Source organism: Trematomus bernacchii, unplaced genomic scaffold (assembly GCF_902827165.1).
Source record: "Trematomus bernacchii unplaced genomic scaffold, fTreBer1.1, whole genome shotgun sequence".
Lineage (NCBI taxonomy): Eukaryota > Metazoa > Chordata > Actinopteri > Perciformes > Nototheniidae > Trematomus > Trematomus bernacchii.
Window position 1 is genome coordinate 807,706 of NW_022987477.1, and position 15,416 is coordinate 823,121.

The following is a 15,416-nucleotide window of genomic DNA, read 5'->3' on the forward strand; positions in this document are numbered from 1 at the left end:
TACTTTAAGTGCAAATCTATACTGCCGGTCTGTATGGACAGTCTTAGTTCCCGTTAGTCCTCAAGGTGTGTTTCTGCTCAGTCAATTACCCTCACTTCATGCACACTTGGTGTTTCACCTCCTCCTGGGTCTCTGTTTTATATTCTTTGCATTCCCATCCCTCCTGGATAATGAATGCTGGTCCTTTCTACGTGTTTACATCTCTGCGTCTGATGAGGGCTTCGTCGAACCACGTCGAATGTATGGTTCTCATCTTCGCCATGAGCAGTTCTTTCGGAGTCATCAGGGACGCTCTGTGTCACATGAATGCTAAGTGTATGTTAGTGAGGGGTGTGAGGGATGCGTAAGGCATGTACTATGTCTGTGAAAAGTCTTGAGTAATCATCTGAATGCAGTGATTGCCTCTGTACTGTATATTGTAGTGGCTCTCTTGTTTTCCGGGCAGAAGTGGATGGTGCGTTCAAAATGAGCCGATATTTAAAGCCCTGTTTTCTGCACACTTTTCTGCATGAACTTGGTGTCTTCTCTGTATTTGCACCCATGTTTCCTGGCTGAAACTACAATGCTGCAGCCTAGTGTAATAAGGTTTCAGGGCTCTTATTCTGTCCCATGCTCCACATCGCTTACTTACTGCTCCCAGGTCAGAGCTTTTTTTATTCGTAAGGACTTCTTTCACTGACTCAGAGAAACAGTTTCTCCCCCGATGGCCTTTTTTCCCCCCACATTTTCCACTCCCACTATCTCATGCTGGGCACTTGCCAGGAGCATTGTGCTTCTCCTCTTCGCTTGGGCAACACTTCCAGCCCCCCTGGTGGGCCATGTCTCCTGCATCGATTCTTTCTCCGGCTGGCTGTCTCCTCGCTCTCTTCGCTGATCTCAGCTGTGTCACCTCCTGCACACTCACTGCTGTTGTTCTCGCTGGTTTATCTACTCTGCTACACCCTATCCGTGTCAAACCATCTGCACGGCAGTTTCAGATATAAGGTTGTAAGGTCTTCAAAGTCATGACTTCAAATATTTACATTGTTTTTGAAGCTGCAGCGCAAAAAGTCTCAACTCAAACTGCAGTGCAGACAAAGAGCTTTCTACCAACTTTCTCACGTACAGTTTGTTCTAGCTCTCTGATTGATTTCGAGCAGTGATATCTACATGTATTACCTAATACCTAGACAAGGGGGAGGATAATGATATTATGATTTATAATGGTGCATTCACACCGGATGCACAGCGAAGATATGCCTGTGATTTGATGGTAATGCACGTATCAAAATGATGCCGAAATAACTACATACTGATTATTAAGAACGAGGAATGAATGCTTTGGCAAGTCTGTCTGCAAGAAAGGTTTAAAATGCGTGTGTTCTGGGTGGAGTTTGGATAAATATATCATACTGTCTGTGGTTTGTACACATACTTTTAAAAACAGCCATTTCTGAACAAATATTACGAACTATGACATCTGTGTGCCTTTGCCCACAGCCTTATAATTAAACAATGACAGTCAGAGATATTCAGCACTGATTTGCTTTCAACCAATAAAATTAAACTTGTTCATAACCGAAAAAATCGTTTTATGTCCGGTGTGAACACACAATAATAATTGATGTCATTTTTGGGCATGTCATGAGTATAATCACCTCAGCCATGGGAGTTATGGTGTTGGTCTTGCGGGTGCCGATGCGAAACTTGGCGGCCTTGTAGATCTTCCAGTAAACAAACAGCACCACGCAGAGCGGCAGGTAAAAGGCTCCGAAGGTGGAGAAGATGGTGTAGGACGGCTCCTGGCTCACCTGGCACTTCATCCCCTCCGTGTAGGTCTCCCCCCAGCCGAACAGAGGCGACAGGGAGATGATGGACGACAGCAGCCAGGTGAGCGCGATCATCACGTTGGAGATCTTTTTACGCGTCTTCAGAGTGTACTCCAGGTGCCGGGTGATGGACCAGTAGCGGTCCAGCGCGATGGCCGTCACGTTCCAGATGCTGGCCGTGCAGCAGAGAACATCGAAGGAGATCCAAACCTGACACAGAACTCGTCCCAGTTTCCACATCCGGCCGTTGAGCTCATGGACGAGGCTGAGCGGCATCACTAAGGCGGCCACCATGACGTCGGAGATAGCCATGGATGCTACGAGGTTGTGCGGCACGCGGTGGAAAGTCCTCACCCTCAGGATGGTCACCAGCACCAGCAGGTTCCACACAAACGTGGCCACCACCAGCATGGCCAGTAACGTGAGAGTGAGCACGCTGAAAACAGAGAAAGGCCGGTAGATGTTTCCCCCGTAGTCGTGACCCCCCAGAGATCCACTGGAGTTGGCTGTCAGTGAGCTGGTGTTCGGGTACGCCATGGTAGCTGCTCAGAGGACTCAGAGACAGTTTCTGCAGCAGAGAGGTGATGCATCCTGGAGAGAGAGGCGGGAGAAAGTGTTTTAAAGAGGATATATTAGGTGAATTTTCAGATTTGTATTTTGTGACATGTAGGAACTGAGGAAGGAAGGTATGTAGAGCCTATATTGAATATTGCCTTTTCATAAGAGATATTGTGAATGGGGGAAATAGAGTGATTTATTGTGAAATGTTTTGGTTTATTGTGAATTTTTTAGGGGGAACTAAGGTTGAGACAAAGCACAATCCCCTGTATTTGTATTACTTTAACATGTTTATTTCTGAAGAGGATGGTTGTATAAGAATATTTTACTGCAAATGTATTATTTTTTTCATTGATAACCAGAAATGGTGACAATGTAGGCCTCTCTTAAGGGGACTGAGACGGCCTTTATCGCATGTATCTCTAGAAATAACGATCAAAATGTCAGCAAATTTGGATTAGAAGTTCACAGAGAGGCAAAGCATACAATAAAGAAAAATGTCATCAATACGTTTTACCAATTTTGTAATATATACTCTTAAACACAGATGAATTATAGGCAACAATGGAATAGTCTCAAAATGGTATGTTTATACTTTTGTCAATAATAAATTAAGGTATCCAATCACTAACTAATTTAATTTATAACTACCAAAGACTGAGGTCTGTTTAATGTTCAAAAAGCACCTCTTTTCACCCTCTGTCTGAAACCAGAGCCCAGTCTGCTCTGATTGGTTAGCTGGCCGGCTCTGTTGTGATTGATCAACCCGTTTAGAGATGTCCCGCCCACTTAGCCTATCACGTACAATGTGTTGGAGCGCTAGCCAATAGGAGCGCGAGTGATATGTAGTGATTAGTGAAGTTAACAAAGGGTGCAATGTTCTCTTTTGCATCAGTGATTAGATTAAATGATATATGCTGAAGGTTAAATATGCAGCACTGCTAATAGTTTTAACTTCTGTGTAAATGCACTGTGTATTTCACAAGATGAGCACTTAAGTGATTTTCTCACAATAGTAAAAAGCTCTTGAGTTTTCGAACAGCCATCAAGCAACCCACCTACAACTTTCAAGTGCAATTTCATCTGCCGCTAAAAAGGCTCCAAAGTACTCTGGAAAATACCATAAATATTCAGTTTCATCAACCCACTGCCGTCCTTTGATTTGCATCAAAGTCAGACCTGTGTTGCAAAGTGAACGGTTTTAAGTGGAGTCTTTGTTGTGCAGTCATACGGGAAACATCTCACTCTCGAATCCAGAGATTCCTCGGTGCAACATCGTGGACTTGTGGGTCTTAAGAAGCTGCATCTATTTTCATTTTAAATAGGAGAGACACAGGGTTGTCTGCGTTTCAGATTCACAAGAGGGAAGATTTGTCATGCCAGCTTAAAGGGCCCATGTCATGCTTTTCTGGTTATTACCCGTCCCCTTGTGTTATGAAGGTTGTTCTGCATGTAAACGGTCTGCAGAGTCACAAACCCTCAAAGTACACCCTGTAGCGAGTAAAACTCTAACACAGAAAAGACCTGTCTATGCTGCCCCAGAACGCCTCGTTGGACATTTCTCTTTTTCCATTTGTTTCTTCCGGGAACCACATGACGTCATGCGGTTCCCAGAACCAAAATGGACCAATCCGCGGAGCTCCTCACACACCAGGACCTTTAGCGTACATTTTCAACTAACAGGGAGTCCCCATTGACTTGCATAGAGCTCCCTGGTTGGTAATAGACGAGTTGGGATGGTGGAGAAATGCTCTCCGCAGACCCATTCTCACAGCGTTTATAAACCTTTTTCTTACTCAATATCAAGCCACACTTATGGCGCGTTTCCACTACAGCGCGCAGCCCGGTTTAAGAGGGCTGTGACGTCAGCGGCCCGTTTGTGGTTGCGTTTCCACTTGGCCTAGTACCGGCCGGCTGGTCCTAATTCTCAGTTTTTCTGGCCTCATAAAATCGTGGGGCCAGGGCCAAAGACAACCGGGCTGTGTTTGTGACGTCAACGCTCTCGGCTGCTGATTGGTCGGAGAGAATCGTCACAATCTGCGCGCGAGATAATCCATTTTTACAAACAGCATTTTTGTTAACGGAGGAGCTACAACAATGGCAAAGAAAAGCACACCATGGTCGGTCGAGGAAGTGACGACGTCCATTATATTGCAGATGATAAGGTCCAGCGGGTGCTCGACGGGACAACTCGCAATATCAAAGTCTTTCAGGAGGTCTCTACACAGACACTGGACTCTCCAACGGCGTTACTGGAGTCTGCATGGTACGTTTTTGCTAACGCTGTGTTATTTGCTTGAAAGCTTTGTGTCCCTGCTTTGTGTCCCTATCTGTTTTAAAGCTCACTTCTAACAAATAAGTCTATTTTATCCTTACATTTATGTTCGACAACCCCGATGGAGCCCCGAAGGCTAGCTAGGCAGATAGCATTAGCGAGAGCTATTGTTTGCTAACACCATATGTGCCATTGTTTACGTTCAGTTTGTCTTTTCTATAGTTGTTGTTGCTATTTATAGTATTGTGCTGCAGTAGTTTGTGGAATTTACAAGTCATGTTTCTGTTCTAGATGATTACATTGGGACTAGCGAGGAGGAACAGTTCCGAACAACGTCCTCTGCATCAACAGCACAAACCGAGGAGGAGACGATCTGGCCCTGCAGGAACGGCAACTGGCCCAGCAGAATCAATGCCATGTCTTATCTTATTGCTTGTTGATAAATAATTGCACCCACCAGCGATCGCACAGAAAGATGGCATCATCTAGGCGTCCCTCTGCAGTCAGAAATATCATAAACACCATCGTCCACAAAGCACTGTACAGGGGTTTATGGATTTAAGAGAATACTTATCACAGTGAAACCTTTATCATCTGTTGCAATTAAAGCAAATAAGAGAATAAATACTTGGTTAAATAATACATTTTAACTCTTTAGCAGGACAACTCTGCATACTGTTTGAAATTGAGTTTGCTAGCTTGAGGTCCTCCTCTAAAACATAACATTACATAATGGTATTAAGAATACATGATAAATACATGTAGAAAAATTACTCAATTGTAATACCCTCGTTGTGCTAGACTCAAACACATTGCTTATATATTTCAAAGAGAAGAGAACAAAAGAAAACACCTATACAAAGAGAGCGGTGCACAGCGCTTAATATTTACTTGCACTATATTTCTGTTGATCTGGGTTATTGTGTTGCACTGTTGGAGGAGCCTGTGACCTAAGATGTTCATTGTCATAACTACACTAGCTATGTTCGTATGACAAAATAAAAAACCTTGAACCTTGAGGCTGTGTCTTTCAGACAAACCATCATAATCATATTATTTTATGCTGTGGATACTTTAGCCTCCATCCATGTTAACAATTTTTTACACTTGCATTTATGAATATAGTTCTGTTGTGTTTTACACTTTTGTATTTATGTTTATAGTTTGCTTTGATATTTGCTTAATTTATTAGATTATTATTATGGGGGCAGTACTGGTGCTTGAAATTCAAATATTTACTAAATAGTCAATTCTGATAACATTTTTTTGGTTTAAATAATTTGACAAACACATGTATGTGAAAAAGAAAAGATGTATTTATGTTCAATACAATACAATGAATATTTAGGTATTACACGTAGGTTTTCCTCAGGCATCCTGAAGTTCTCCACCCACTGAGTGTGTGAAAGATGGAACAATCACATTCCACCACTCGGTAGCTCGGTCGGTAACTTCTGAAATACACAAACAAAAGCATACATATTTTAATACGTAAAAGTGGTAGCTACAATTAATTAAATACTTGAAATACTTTGGTCGTATAGGGAGCGTGAGCCTAAACACATTGCTAGTTAGCGAACGTTAGCTTACCAAGTAGCATTGTAGTTAGTAGTGATTCGAGTCGTCCTGTAGTCTCTGCGGCGTAGGAGGACTGCCCGAACTCTCGCGTCAGCTTCTTCTATACCTCGTCTTGCTATACGTCGCCTCTTTCGAAACAACTCTTGTCTATTTCTTGTGATAATAAACCACACAGCAAAAAACAAGCAAACGATCGCTTTCACATCTCCATTGTTGTGTCGCATTGAAGATGACGTCACGGCAGTTTTAAGCAGCGTCGCTCCGCCTACACTGTTACTATAGATACTGACCCGGTTCCTAAACTGTAATGGAAACGCGCCACAAAGTGAGCTGGTCCTAACGAGGCCGGGCGCGGCCAAAGGAGGCCGAGCGGGGCCGAGCGAGGCTGTGTAGTGGAAACGCGGCATTATTGTTTTTACTTCGGCTGTGAGTGTTTGTGTGTGCTCAGGATGAGTTTCGCTTGTTCTCGCTGCATCGCCGACCCAGAAACCACACCAGTAAGCCAGCTCACTGAGCAGCGAGCCTCGCAACGTCCCGACCAATCAGAGCACACTGGGCTCACAGGGAGGGGGGGGCAGGAGCTCCAACAAGCCGTTTAGGACAGAGAGTGAATACACATACTATACAGAGATGCTGTATGAGAAACCAATGTGAGTTTGGAACATTGAACAATATAAATCTATTCTAGTAGACCTCAACAATGGAATTATGATCAGTAGAAATGGCCATGACATGGGACCTTTAATCAATACATTCACAGCAGCAGGTTCTAAACTACAGCCCGACAGAGCAGAAACACACATTTAGAGTCTGTCAGCTGCATGTTGTAAAGTGTGGTATCAATCTGTACAATTTACAACCTGCACAGTAAAAAATGAACACATTGTACGTGATAGGCTAAGGGGCGGGACATCTTTAAGCGGTTGAGCAATCAGAGCAGACTGGGCTCTGGTTTCAGACAGAGGGTGAAAAGAGGTGCTGCAGCACAGGCAGTATGAGAAAAATAAAGAGCTTTTTGAACATTAAAGCATGGAGACATGTCCCAGTAGAGACACTACATACTGATATACACCTGAACATCAGCAGGAGAGGACTCTTTAAAGTAGAGACACTACATACTGATATACACCTGAACATCAGCAGGAGAGGACTCTTTAAAGTAGAGACACTACATACTGATATACACCTGAACATCAGCAGGAGAGGACTCTTTAAAGTAGAGACACTACATACTGATATACACCTGGACATCAGCAGGAAAGGACTCTTTAAAGTAGAGACACTACATACTGATATACACCTGAACATCAGCAGGAGAGGACTCTTTAAAGTAGAGACACTACATACTGATATACACCTGAACATCAGCAGGAGAGGACTCTTTAAAGTAGAGACACTACATACTGATATACACCTGAACATCAGCAGGAGAGGACTCTTTAAAGTAGAGATACTAAATCAACTACAAACTTATGAAGTGTTTGTCTAACATTATGATAACTGATTCACAGAAGAATAATTTTACAGCAGCATCACTGGGGGCAATCATGATTTCATGCCTCGTGTTTTGGAAAGCATATTTAGACGTGCCTGATTTAACACCCTCATAAGATGGTAATTATAATCATTAATTATAATTTCATACTTAGACATAAATAAAACTCATGCTTTAGCTGTTCGTGCTTCTAACAATCCTTCATGGATTTTTGATAAATCACAGTTTCTTGAACCAGTTTACCCACAATCTTGAATATAATACCATGTAATAATTCTAGTCCTTGTGGCATATATATACATGTATATGTATAGCGATCTGGGTGACTTTTCTTTTCCCCAGGCCTCTGAGTGCAGTGTAAGTGTCCATAATGAGTGCATATCATTTGTTGAAATAATTGTCTCTGATACTCTTTTCCACAAAATAGTTTCCAGTGCCAGTTCGGAGCCAGTGCTTGATTTCAAACCAGTTTTTTGTGTTGCAAATTGACTCGAACGTTACTACACAATCATATAAAAACACACTTATATAAATCCAGGCAACACTAACCAGGCATACTGTGGGTTTATACCCTAGTTTAATGACCACCCATTTGCTATTATCATCGTTTTGCAAGCACACTGCTTCAGCGGTATAACGTTCTCTTGTTTTTTTATTATAGCCATGTCAAACTATCATAAGTAAGATCATATTGAAAAATAGGCCGGTAAAATATGCCAGTAGAAAATAGTTTATGCCACAATATTATGCAACAAGTAAGATTAGCTTCGATGGCTATGCTACCAGCACATGTAATACCAGAGAAACTTTAAACTAAAAAAACATTCACTTTTGGGGATATATACATCAGGGGACGTTGGTTGTGTGATAATCAGACAGTGAATGAACCACATTGGCAAAAAATCTGCCAATCTGTTGTTGTTGTTGTTGTTGTTGTGAGTGGCCCTTTTTCAGTAAAAAAGGGGTATGATTGAGTTTGACTTAAAAAGCAGGATCTAATGAAAAGGATGATATTCTTGCTGGACTTTTGGCTGCATTAATCAATCAATCAGAACCTCCTCAAAATTCGAAGGATGTTGTGTTGAAAAACTGTTAACACACACAGTACACCCAGTGTGATCTGTCAAAGTGATCTGCACGTTATCAATCTCATCGATAAGCTACGAAAGGTAATCACTATACGAGTTATGTCCCTGTCAGCGCTGTATTTATGTGACATGTGACACTGTCCCTCAGCATCACAAACCATGCCCTCTATAATCAAAGGGTCCAGCCAAGCACTCTCTGCTCCCTCTTCTCCCAGCGCCTATTACCAAGCCTAATAGCCGTGAAATTTGACTACCGTTGTGTAGGAAACAGGCAATCAAACATCCCCGTACCCTCCCTTAAACAGGGGCTGTCACTCACTTTGAGAAAGACGCATGAGAGAGGAGTGAAGAGACACCCTGACAGACAGGAATCATGCTCTCTGACGTCAAAGCATAACAACTGGATGCGTTTCAGAGCGTTTCTTTAGATGCTGAGTGTCAGCTCAGGTCAGTCTCTGTCCTGAGACTTGAGTGTCAGACGGTACACTGGCATATCTGCTGCAGAGCCTTGTGGGTATTTTACTTAACTGTGAGGAATTAAACAGGCACACAGGGTGATTAACATCTCATTAACAATGATAAGGTCGTTCACTTTATAATACAAGCAGGATTAATAAGGTTATAACAGAGAAACACATTGTTTGCCGAGCTGCAGCAGGGAAGTATTTCCACACACATTTCATTATAATTAAGGAATTAGCAAGTCCGTAAATAAATCCTCCTTTGCAAGAATGGCACTGATGGAAACTACGATGAATGTTTTTGCATTTTAAATTAAGTTCTCATTGCTGCAAATTAAATCTGCTCAAAGAATAGTCATTTGCAATTCATACTAGACGATTTTGATTAGTTTCTGCTTCCTCTGCATGCTTTCTTTTTGGCACTTTCTATACGATCAGCCGGCTAAAAACAAAGCAGAATCACTGAAGGCTGCCTGCTGCAGGTGGGAAGTACACTTTGTACTTTGACAAGTACTTTGACAGCTATATTCTTTCCTGTCTTTGTGTACAAATACTAGTAACCTCGTGATTTCACCTGCAGACACTCTCTTTGTGCACAGCTCTTCATTCTGGCACGGTTATAAACTCATTTGATATGCAATTTTCAATTTTCCCGAGGCTTTAAAGCTGTGAAATGTAGCAGGTGGAAGCATGGAGAGGGATGTGGATGTGTCTTCTCATATGAACATAATAAAGGAGCGTGTGAGGCTTGTAATTTAATGTAATCCTCCTGTGCATTCAGCAGCTTTAGCACTTTATCTCTCGATGGGTTGAACATGCTTTTGAATAAATATAAAATACTTAAAGCAAGCTACTCTTACTCATTGAGAGAATTAATTCAGAGGTGCATAATTCATTGAAATACACAGTTCCTGCAGAATTAATTAATAATAACTTTACCGTAAACATATTCCCCTCGGAGCTCACGTGGTCCCATGTGGCTTCCTCTCTGCACTTAGAAACATTTTGGGATTTTAATGCACGCAAAATCTGTTAGAAATCAGCGATTCACGAACCCTACCTCAGCGACAGTTCGGCGTAAAGCAGTCCTCCATGAGATGATGCGTTCTCGGTCTTAACCGCTCCATCGAAATCCACTCCGTGTGTGTGTGTGTGTGTGTGTGTGTGTGTGTGTGTGTGTGTGTGTGGTGTGTGTGTGTGTGTGTGTGTGTGTGTGTGTGTGTGTGTGTGTGTGTGTGCGTGTGAGTGTGAGTGTGAGTGTGAGTGTGCGAGTGTGTGTGTGCGAGTGTGTGCGGAGGGACAACACAAACACACCTCGCACTGAGGATACACAGCCGCTGGAATGAACCACGCACTTATCGCAAAGGGGGGGGGGGGGGGAGATTCCGGTTCAGATGATAAACAGCGCACTTTCTACGTGGGAGAAACTCTCTGTCTTTATTCTGCAGAGATCACAGGTTTCCCGAGGAGACACGAGACCTGCTGCTTTATGATGAATGATACCATCAGTGGTGTAAAGTAACTAAGTACATTTACTCAAGTACTGTACTTCTGTGGTGTTCGTTACTCCCCCCTTACTTTGGTTTCTCCCGGTCAAATTGGACTGGTCTGTATGGTTTTAAAGCTCCCATGTCATGCTTTTCCGGTTATTACCCGTCCCCTTGTGTGTTATGAAGGTTTTTATGCATGTAAACGGTGTGCAGAGTCAAAACCCTCAAAGTACACCCTGTAGCGAGTAAAACTCTAACACAGAAAATACCTCCCCAAAACGCCTCGTTGGAGATACGTCACTGCCCATTTGATTCTTCCGGGTACCGCCTGATGTCATGCGGTACCCGGAACGAAATGGACCAATCCCGAAGAGCTATGGCCACACCAGCAGCGGCGTGTTCCTCCTCCAGAGGTTCGAAGAACCGGCATTTCACAGACGAAAGCTTCCAAAACATTGCCCAGTTTGAGGCCGGATATGCACAGCTTGTTTGGACCGTTTGGAGCAGGGGAAGATCTGGGTATACAACCTGTAAGTTTGCATTGTTATTTGTGTATTTATCAAACAAGACTGTTTAAATGTGTAAACTGTGTTGGACTGCTAAGCCATTGACACAGTGCTAACTGTGCTAACTAAGTTGCTAGAGTTTCCATATATCAACTCTAATATCAGCAGATGGCCTTGCATACATGTATCTCATAGCAGGAGAATGTCTGCATTCACACACACGGAATACTCATACAGTATACTGTACTGTGATTTACCGTACATTGTGACCGTACATATACTGCATGTAGCTAACGAGGCTAGCTGTATGCTAGCGCAAAACAATGTATTCATGCAAGTTACATTGTATGGTAGCAGAATACCCGTATACGATTGCAATTATAAACACGTTATTGCTAGCCTAATATGAACCACTAGCTTTTGTTCATAGTAGTTTTATTACACTGCATTATAGTTGCCTTTCCTCCAAGCTAACGTTCATATCGTGTTAGCTACCAAGGTAAACAAAGCTAGGTTAGCATATTAGCAGGCAAGCTGTTCATTACACAACTACTACTAACGAATCTAAAACAACTAAGTTTCTCTAATATTTTGTGATTTGCATTTGATTTCGTCCAGCCAGATCCTGGCGGACAATCCATGACGTGCTAAAAGGCACTTCTACTACTACTGAGGCGTCGTGCTAAAAGGCACCGCACCGACTGTGCGCAGGCAAGATGCGAGGAGGAGGAATGGATGATATACCGTGTATATATGTATATTTATGTTCATTTTGTACATTTCTAAAAATAAAGTTTAATGGAAATACTTAGTAGGCCTATCCTTTCTTCCCTGAATTCATATATAGCAAACCATGATTTGATTTCTCATCAAACAGTAGTAGTTTATAACGGGTAAAAATAACTTACTCTTTGTTATGAGCGGCTCGTAGGCCACAAAGACAAGGAGACATACACGAGTTTACAAAACCACGGCACATTTATTGTGATAAATGCAGAGACAGGTGGTTGAGAGGATCGCAGAGTTAGTCTTCCTGCAGCCGCTTTGGAGAGAGACTGGGGCCGTAGTGTCCGGAGGTGTCCGTGATCGTGCTGATTAGCCTCTTCAGCTCCACCCCATCGTAAGACAAAGGCCCTGGGGCCGTCACACTCTTCTATAACAACAGTTAAAAATATATATGTATATAAAATATACGGCTGTGCCGACGCCATGATAAGACTGATGTTACCCTGAGAGCAGCCGGGAAAAGCACTGTTAGACATGGGCGCAGCCTCTCTGGTGGTTGACTAATCAGAACGAGTGGCCGAGCTGACCAATCGGAGCACACTAGGCTCACAGGGAGGGGGGGGCAAGAGCTCCAACGAGTCGTTTAGTGGAGAAAGTGAATACTGCTGAATACACATGCTTGACAGAGATGCTGTATGCGAAACCAATGTGAGTTTGGAAAATTGCACAGTATAAATCTATTTTAGTATACCTCAACAATGTAATTATGATCAGTGGAAATGGCCATGACATGGGCCCTTTAACACAAAATCAACACATTTTATTTAACCCCCTTTTAAGCTGTAAACAATGTCTCAGACTACATGGATAACTGCAGGGAATATAGAATACATGTATTTAATACCTTTAGTTACTTTACAGATCTGGATGAATGATGTGAAATATAATCAAGTGTTAAATCAGACTTTAGTTCCACCTGGAGTAAATTCACAAGCTACCCTGCAGTATACAAAGTCATTCAAACTAGCTGCACCTTTACCAGCTTTGAGAACACTTTCATGATCAATCATTATAAAACATATCATATATATTATTCTGAAATGGACCAATCTGCACAATGACTACTTTTACTGTCGCTACTTTAACTATATTTTGATGAGAATACTTTTCTACTTTCACTTGAGGAACATTTTTAATGCATGACTTTTACTGAAACAGAGTATTCCTACACTCTGGTACAAGATCTGAATACTTCTACTTTTACTCAAGTACAAGATCTGAGTACTTCTACTTTTACTCAAGTACAAGATCTGAGTACTTCTACTTTTACTCAAGTACATGATCTGAGTACTTCTACTTTTACTCAAGTACATGATCTGAGTACTTCTACTTTTACTCAAGTACAAGATCAAGATCTGAGTACTTCTACTTTTACTCAAGTACAAGATGTGAGTACTTCTACTTTTACTCAAGTACAAGATGTGAGTACTTCTACTTTTACTCAAGTACAAGATGTGAGTACTTCTACTTTTACTCAAGTACAAGATCTGAGTACTTGTACTTTTACTCAAGCACAAGATCTGAGTACTTCCTCCACCTCTGCTCCCATGGCATTTCCTCTCATGTCCTGCAGATTAATGATCTTTATAGCAAAGTAGCATATTTCAAACCTCAGTGCGACTCTGTGCACCTTGTTTCACCTGGTGGAGCTTTATTTAGACTTTCTATAAGGACACTTCCTTTGTCCTGAGGAAATCTCCCAGGGTTATTCATTTAATAAAATAAGCATACAGTATTCTGCACCCGCTGCTCTCTGCAATAACACTCTGCTTACAGGAAAAGAACACTCTGTGACTGTTTAGCATCCATGTATAAATGATTTATTTAATGTGTTTTCATTTTGTAAACAAATCTATCTTGCCTATTAATGTGTTTTTTATCTTTACCAGCAATAGACATCTGACTATGTAAGACCAGGATGAGGGAGGATGATCTAAAAATGAATTCTGATTGACTTTATAATGTCAGACTTTTAACAGTGGCGGTTAGGATCAGAATTGTGTAATAATTTGTTATTAGTCAGTATCGCAAAGGGCCCCCTCGACAATCAATCAATGTTTATTTATATAGCCCAATATCACAAATGTTACATTTGTCTCAGTGGACTTCACAGTTTGTACAGAATATCAGTATGACAATACGACACCCTCTGTCCTTAGACCCTCACATCGTACAAGGAAACACTTCCAGAGAAAAACCCCACAGTTTAAAGGGGAACATGGGAGAAACCTCAGGGAGAGCAACAGAGGAGGGATCCCTCTACCAGGACGGACAGACGTGCAATAGATGCCGTGTGTAAATCGAAGAGATAATACATTTACAACATAGGTAGACCAAATGTTTGGAAATGCATGTGTCTATAATAAGAAGATGAATCCACGAGGATGTCAACAATCCTGTGGGAGCCATCAGGGAAGTAGTATGATGAGAGTCAGGCAGGACCACAGCAACAGGACCAGCCACGACTCAGGATCCCGGCGTAGATAGACACCAAAAAGACATTTGGGGGAAGCTGGGTTATTCGGAACATGAGAGTACACAGGTACAGACAGACACCACTTTATGATTTCTGAAGTAAAAAGCTAACGTTAGGCTATAAAGGAACTAGAGCACGGTCACATGACTTCACGTTACCACCGCTAAGCTAAAGGTGGCTAATGTTGGGCTATAAAGGAACTACAGCACGGTCACATGACTTCAGGTCACCACCGCTAAGCTAAAGGTGGCTAATGTTGGGCTATAAAGGAACTACAGCACGGTCACATGACTTCACGTCACCACCGCTACGCTAAAGGTGGCTAATGTTGGGCTATAAAGGAACTGCAGCACGGTCACATGACTTCACGTCACCACCGCTACGCTAAAGGTGGCTAATGTTGGGCTATAAAGGAACTACAGCACGGTCACATGACTTCACGTCACCACCGCTAAGCTAAAGGAGGCTAATGTTGGGCTATAAAGGAACTACAGCACGGTCACATGACTTCACGTCACCACCGCTAAGCTAAAGGTGGCTAATGTTGGGTGTGATGACGTTGAGTCGTCTCAGACACGTGTTAGCAACCTGCCTAAGCCTTGTGATATAAGCTGATATAAGACGGTGCTTTAATGTGCACGTCTTCACATTTTCTCTGCAGGAAGGGCAAAGGGCACGTCTTCATTTTAAGGACAGACATTACTGCACTGCATCACAATTCTTCCTCTGAAAGGGCAACCCATCACATTTTCATGCACATAGGGCCACCCTGGAGAGCTCTTCATGTTTAATCTAACATATGGGAATCCAAGAGGAGACTTCTGCAGCTTTTTTTCCCACAGTCTACCAGTGACTTTGAAGGTAACTGACATCCAACTGTCCTTTAATATTATAC

General features: G+C 42.3%; 1 protein-coding gene across 4 annotated transcripts in view; it reads right to left on the bottom strand.

Moving 5' to 3' along the window:
* The window catches only part of htr5ab (5-hydroxytryptamine (serotonin) receptor 5A, genome duplicate b), a 31,991-nt gene that overhangs the window by 4,200 nt on the left and 12,375 nt on the right, over positions 1-15,416 (bottom strand). The window contains exons 1-3 of one of the 4 annotated variants that reach the window (XM_034149400.1): positions 10,324-10,341; positions 10,203-10,251; positions 1,638-2,399 (exon numbers count right to left, since the gene is read on the bottom strand). In XM_034149400.1, the coding sequence (XP_034005291.1) occupies positions 1,638-2,345 (708 nt within the window). In that variant the 5' untranslated portion in view covers positions 2,346-2,399; positions 10,203-10,251; positions 10,324-10,341. Of the gene's footprint in view, positions 1-1,637; positions 2,400-9,121; positions 9,283-10,202; positions 10,342-15,416 lie in introns of those variants that run through there. The other 3 variants (XM_034149392.1, XM_034149417.1, XM_034149409.1) reach the window with 3 other exon arrangements.